Source organism: Triticum aestivum, chromosome 3D (assembly GCF_018294505.1).
Source record: "Triticum aestivum cultivar Chinese Spring chromosome 3D, IWGSC CS RefSeq v2.1, whole genome shotgun sequence".
Classification (NCBI taxonomy): Eukaryota; Viridiplantae; Streptophyta; class Magnoliopsida; order Poales; family Poaceae; genus Triticum; species Triticum aestivum.
Genome location: NC_057802.1, coordinates 366,827,039 through 366,832,652, shown reverse-complemented (window position 1 = coordinate 366,832,652; position 5,614 = coordinate 366,827,039). Strand labels below are relative to the sequence as shown.

At 44.8% G+C, this 5,614-nt stretch overlaps 1 protein-coding gene across 1 annotated transcript; it reads right to left on the bottom strand.

Moving 5' to 3' along the window:
- Positions 1 to 1,043: 1,043 nt before the first annotated feature.
- Positions 1,044 to 4,379, bottom strand: LOC123078942 (IST1-like protein). The gene is made up of 6 exons (XM_044501598.1): positions 4,228 to 4,379; positions 3,361 to 3,493; positions 3,171 to 3,274; positions 2,878 to 3,049; positions 2,634 to 2,774; positions 1,044 to 1,675 (listed from the first exon to the last, which is right to left on the bottom strand). The coding sequence occupies exons 1-6, from the start codon at positions 4,278 to 4,280 to the stop codon at positions 1,319 to 1,321; spliced, it is 960 nt and encodes a 319-aa protein (XP_044357533.1). The 5' UTR covers positions 4,281 to 4,379; the 3' UTR covers positions 1,044 to 1,318.
- Positions 4,380 to 5,614: the final 1,235 nt, after the last annotated feature.

Here is a 5,614-nt window from a genome sequence, read left to right as displayed (position 1 = left end):
GGGCGGGCAGATGCGCGGACGGCGGCCGTTAGGGGCCGCCTGTCACGTGAGGCCGCCGGGTCGGTGAAGAGGTCGGCCGGTCGCGCCGATGTCGGAGTAGAGGCGCACGGGGGTCGACGGCGGCGGCGGGCGACACAAACCGATCAAGTGGAGATCGAAAAACCAAAAAGAAAAACGCCGATCAAAACGACCGACAAGAGAGCGAAAAAAACGGAGCAAGGGCTCGGGAAAAAGACTCTCTAGGGCAGCCGGTCAACACGACTGACAGACGAACCCTAGGTACGGGCGGCGCGGCCCCCGGCGGCGGTCATGGAGGCCGACCGCCCCAGGGGCAGCGCGCGGGTGCGGAAGCGGCGGCGGCTAGGGTTTAGAACCCGGAAACTGATACCATGTTAGAAGGGAGAGAGGGATTGATGTAATGTTTGTTGTATTGCTTGAGCCTCGTGGGCATATATATAGGAGTACATGATGATTTTGGAGTACAAGGCAAGGTAAAATAATATCCTACGCTATCCTAGCTTTTCTAATAATCACGATACTCAACAGTTGCTTCGCTTTGCTGGACGTTTTGGATCCCTTATAAGAAGCTCGCTCTTTACCCGATCATTCAGAAGTTGTTCAGGAAACCTCCGCCAAATTCAAGGATCCAGAGTACCTGTTTCCCTGCTCCATAAATTTGAACTGCGGCTCCGGCTGCTCCGGGAGTGGAGTCACGGAGCAAGAGGGACTTCGAACAACATTTTGTGGGCGGCGCAAGCTCTATTGCTGTGTAGCAATATAAGCCTGCTCATGCTGCTTTGGCGGCGCTTTCTCGCTTGGGGCAGGATAGTAAAGAGCTGATTCTGGGGAAGGCTAGTGTTTCCCTTATAGCTGGTTGACGGCTCTGGCAAGGCCGAACAGCCATGGATTCGAGGTTAGGGTGTTCCAGCCTTCCAGACGGGCGACTAAGAGAGCGGGAGCAGCAGCAGAGCAGGCTGGAATCGAGGTGTTTTGACCATGGTTTGCATCAAGACTCCAAAAAGCACGCGTATTTTCACCGCAGATTGAGGGTGCCAATCAGAATAACATCAATCAGCCAAATGTACAGACTTTGTGGCAGAAGGAGCGATAGATAGTCCTTCGTGCTGCAGACTGCTAAGACATTTGGTTCTCACCACTGCTATGATTTACTACAATTCATGGTCCATGAAAAAAGGTGTACATGCAACCAAGCAACGCACTTACAGAGGAATACACATAATTGTTATGCAATGGAACATACATGTTCATCGGGTCATGACGGCGAGTCGTCAAATCGTGCCTCCACAGCGGGAGTAGATCATTGAGTTGTAACTTTAACCTTGTTAACAAGCTCTGCTGCTGCACGGGCAGCGGCGGAGGCACGGGTGGCCGCAGCAATGGCAGCTCGGGCCTTTTCTAGCACGTCCGACGAGCCTGGGCCAGCGCAGGATGATCTCTCCGCAGCAGGGGGCTGATGCTCTTGACTGGCCACATTACTCTTGGTGGCAGCATATGCTCTTGAACTCACAGCAGGTGACTTTGGGGACTCGGGAGTTTTGTTTTTGCTTGTGTCGTTGACAGGTAGAATAGATGGCTTATCTCTGGAAATGGAAGAGGCTGGAGAGCTCTCAATTGTAGGTGTTTGGCCTTGGCGGACTGATGATCCTGAATCATCCTGCAGACAAGCACATAACAAATGAAGTGAATTTCTAGTTTTTCAGATGAGCTAACTGTAGGCATAAACAGAGGCTTGAAATAAGTTCTCTGATTTCTTTGTTGCTATTTCTGAGGGGTCTGTGATTTATTTTTTATTCTTCTTGTAACTTTCCTTAATCAATTGCACCAAACCGTTCAAAATGTTGTTCCCTAGAGTCTTCCAGGCAAGCAACCGAAGAACTTTGTAGTCACCATATAAGAATCAGAATCAACCTATACACTGTAGACTTCTATATACTCCCTCCGTTCCTAAATATAAGTCTTTTTAGAGATTCCAATACGAACTACATACGGATGTATATAGACATATTTAAAAGTGTAGATTCACTCATTTTGCTCCGTATGTAGTCCATCGTGGAATCTCTTAAAAGACTTATATTTAGGAACGGAGTGAGTACACCTTAACTTTCACCTAGAGTAGCAATAGACCTCTTCTGTGAACAAGGACTACCGAGGCAAGGATGGGACCAAACAATGATACAGGAAGGGAATACTAGTTTACAAGACAGATAAAAATAAGTGCACAACATAATGCACCCGCCATGCAAAACATGATAGTAGACTGTGGAGCGTGCAGTCCAGTCTTAGATACCTAGGTGAAAGTTAAATCGCAAAATAAACATACAAAAAAACAAAAGGCTTCTCAGTATCTGTAATCATATGTCAGGAAGAGCATGTATACAGATTCTTTTTCTTAATTCAACTGAAACACTAGTGAGCGAATCTAAAAGGTCAGTGTACCTAGATGTCAAGTCCATCGAGATGTTAAAATGAGCAGTTCTTCCAGCATGACAGTTTATTTCATTTTAGGAAGTAGTGATAGAACACACAATTTTAAAACTCACTTATGAAACAGCACATCCATTAGCATTTATGTCTAATAATTAGGAAATAAGCAAAAGGTTAGCATGTATTACCAGCAGATCTTCGTATTTCTTATTGAATTCTGCTTCAGTATTAGATGAATCCCAGTCAAGATTGTACTCGTGAGCAATAGCTTTCAAAACCTTCAACTTTGATTCCGCTGATGGAGCCTTAACTGAAAGCTTCTCAATTATCTGCATACACAATGCTCAAATTGTGAAATTGCACAAGACACTTGATTCGCAAGCAACATAACATGGATTTCTGAAGGAAAGATTATATTGGAGATCTTCTTACTGTGCGATTAACACCACAATCAGGGCGCAATTCCATAGCAGCAGCAACAAACTCCTTCCCATACTTGGTGGTAAACAAATTACGGAGATGCATTAGCTCAGGCAAGTCTGAGCATCTTCCTGATGCAAAGATTATACTAGCTATTGCTTCTCTCAATTCTATGGGGCATTCCCTGTTCCATCATAAAACCAGTAGCTTTAATTATATTCTAAAAGTGAGAGAAAGAAAGAATCGTGATATCTACATAGTAACATGTATTTTACTAAGATCAGATTTGATAAATCACGACCTACTTTTGGGCCTCAACAATAGGGACTCGTGCCAGAACAAATTCACAGAAAAGCTCGACAATCTCATAGGCAGCCAATATATTTTGCTCCCGAATAATATGCTCAACCTATTATTAATAATGGCATGTTAGAGAACTGCACAAGGAGAAGATCGGAACCTTGGGAAACAATTATAGCTGTAAATGTAATTTACCCGAATCCTCGCAATAGACTCCTGGCCTGTCTGAAGATACTGAACCATCTCTTTGCGCATATTTATCAGTTGCATCTCCCTCCTATTGCGCAGCAGCTTGATCCTCGAAATGATCAAATTCAAGCATGTTTTGCTACACAAAGTTGGGAACTTCTGTTAATTATGGGCATAAATAAAGCAAGACTGCCTCTCCGGTAACAATGTAAGAGCGGTGTGAAACATGAAATGGTTATGGTAAGAATTGACTAGTACTCCCTCCGTTCACAAATATAATGTTTTGGATATTTCAATATGGACTACATACGGACTGAAATGAGTGAACAAACACACTAAAATGTGTCTACATCCGAATCAGAAAAAAGTTAGAACATCTTATAATAGTGAACGGGCTGATAGTCGATGGCTTCTTTCATTACTCCTATAGTAACTGTAAACTGTTATGCAAAACCACCATGGGACCCAGTGGGGATAACACGCCAATACTTGTATTTGTTCAGTTTTGTTAGCTCAATCCAGTTCTGGTGACTCTTATACTCATATATGACATGTATAAAACGAAACTGTCATATGATTTTTGCAATATTGAGCCTGATATGGATCATGTTACCACTTCAAAATTTTCCTACGAAGCTCTAATATACCCCATCCAGCAACAGTAATTCACCGCCCAAGGATCCAGATGCCCCAGCGCTACTTTTTCCCCATCGCCACACAGGCCATCCGCCGAACATCTTCCTGAGCGGAATTCTAAATCTAGAACTCCTAATAATCACAGCGAAACCCGCCGATCCTAGGGTCGCTGACGAAAACCGATAATAGGAACTGTAGGAAAAGCGGGTAGTGATGGGATCTGAGAGGGAAGCGAACCATTTGGTGCCGAAGGGGGAGGAGCGGTTGAAGAGCGAGTTGAGGGACGACATCGTCAGTGCCGGCCGCTGATCCACCTGACACGGCGAAGACGAAGGCGAAGGGGAAAGAAAGCTGTTCCGTGTATATTTGCAGGTGTGCCCCTTTACTTGATTACTTTTAAAGTTTACACCATACGCCAGATCCTTTTCTTCTTTTCTTTTGGGGAAATTATGAGAGCTTTATTCAACAAAAGTATTCCTGGGGCAGTCTGCAAGAAGACTACTCACCAAGAATAAAGATGTAAAGTCTCAGCAATTGTCGGTTAACAAAAGTGAGCAAGCACGCTTCACACACAAATGGGCTGGCAAATTGGCTGTTCTTTATACATGTTAAACCAGAAAAAAAATCAAAATCTAAGGCTAGCTCTCCAATTTCATCTAGGATCGATGCCACGACAGAACGGTCTATGTGCCGAGAATTCCATAAGTTCACCAATGCCATGCAGTCCGTCTCCAAAAATCACATGTGTGAGACCTCTTAATTTGGCGAATATGACTCCTTCCCGGAGAGCTAGCGTCTCCATTATCAAACGCTCCGTCACCTCGTCATGTGGTTTACACCACGAGCCCAGCAAACAAGTAGCCGAGCAAGCAACACCTCCTGCTCCTCCTTTACCAGACATAACATCGATGGCTCCATCACAGCTGATCTTTGCCATTCCATGCTCAGGAGGGCGCCACCCATAACCTGGTAATATGGAAGCATGTTGCCTAGGCAGCTCAAGTAGTGCAAAATCTTCCCTTATCTTCCTCACAGCATTCCCAGGGTCAAGCTGTTGTTGATCATGGACCCATCTATTTCGAGAGTGCCAGATAGTCCACATCACTATTATGATTTTCGCTCGTTCATTATCCGAAAACCTGCAATCACATACGATGTCCCGAGACCAAGTATCCGGGAGCAAGCGTGGTAGCTGAAAATCGAACAAAGCTTCAGCTTCTGTCCAGAAGCGTTTTGCATGTGAACAATGGATCAGTGCATGCATCAGATCCTCATTCATTGCAAGGCATACGTTCCAGCGATCCAACTCTTTGATGTGCCGCCTTTACAGAGTTTCTTCGGCTGGCAGTATCTTGTTAAGAACACGCCACCAAAAAACTCGTACTTTTGGTATAACCTTGAGCTTCCACAGAGAATTCCATAGTTGTTGTTCGGTCTGTGAGGTGCACGCAACCGTCCCTTACTCTAGAGCCAACCACTCTTTATGAGTCATGAGAGTACGATACGCTGATTTGACAGAATAGTTCCCTATTGATGCAAAGGCCCAAGCCTAAAAATCCTCTCCACCACCACTGCATAACGGAATGTTCAATATTGCTTCAGCATCTGGTGCCAGAAAAGTTCC

What these genes read in the sequence shown, in the direction of transcription:
- LOC123078942 (XM_044501598.1), bottom strand. Translation starts at nt 4,280, where the DNA reads ATGTCGTCCCTCAACTCGCTCTTCAACCGCTCCTCCCCCTTCGGCACC. An exon ending in TCCCCCTTCGGCACCAAATG is followed by an intron (nt 3,494 to 4,227) that starts GTTCGCTTCCCT and finishes AACTTTGTGTAG; the next exon opens with CAAAACATGCTTGAATTTGA. An exon ending in CCTATTGTTGAGGCCCAAAA is followed by an intron (nt 3,050 to 3,170) that starts GTAGGTCGTGAT and finishes ATGATGGAACAG; the next exon opens with GGAATGCCCCATAGAATTGA.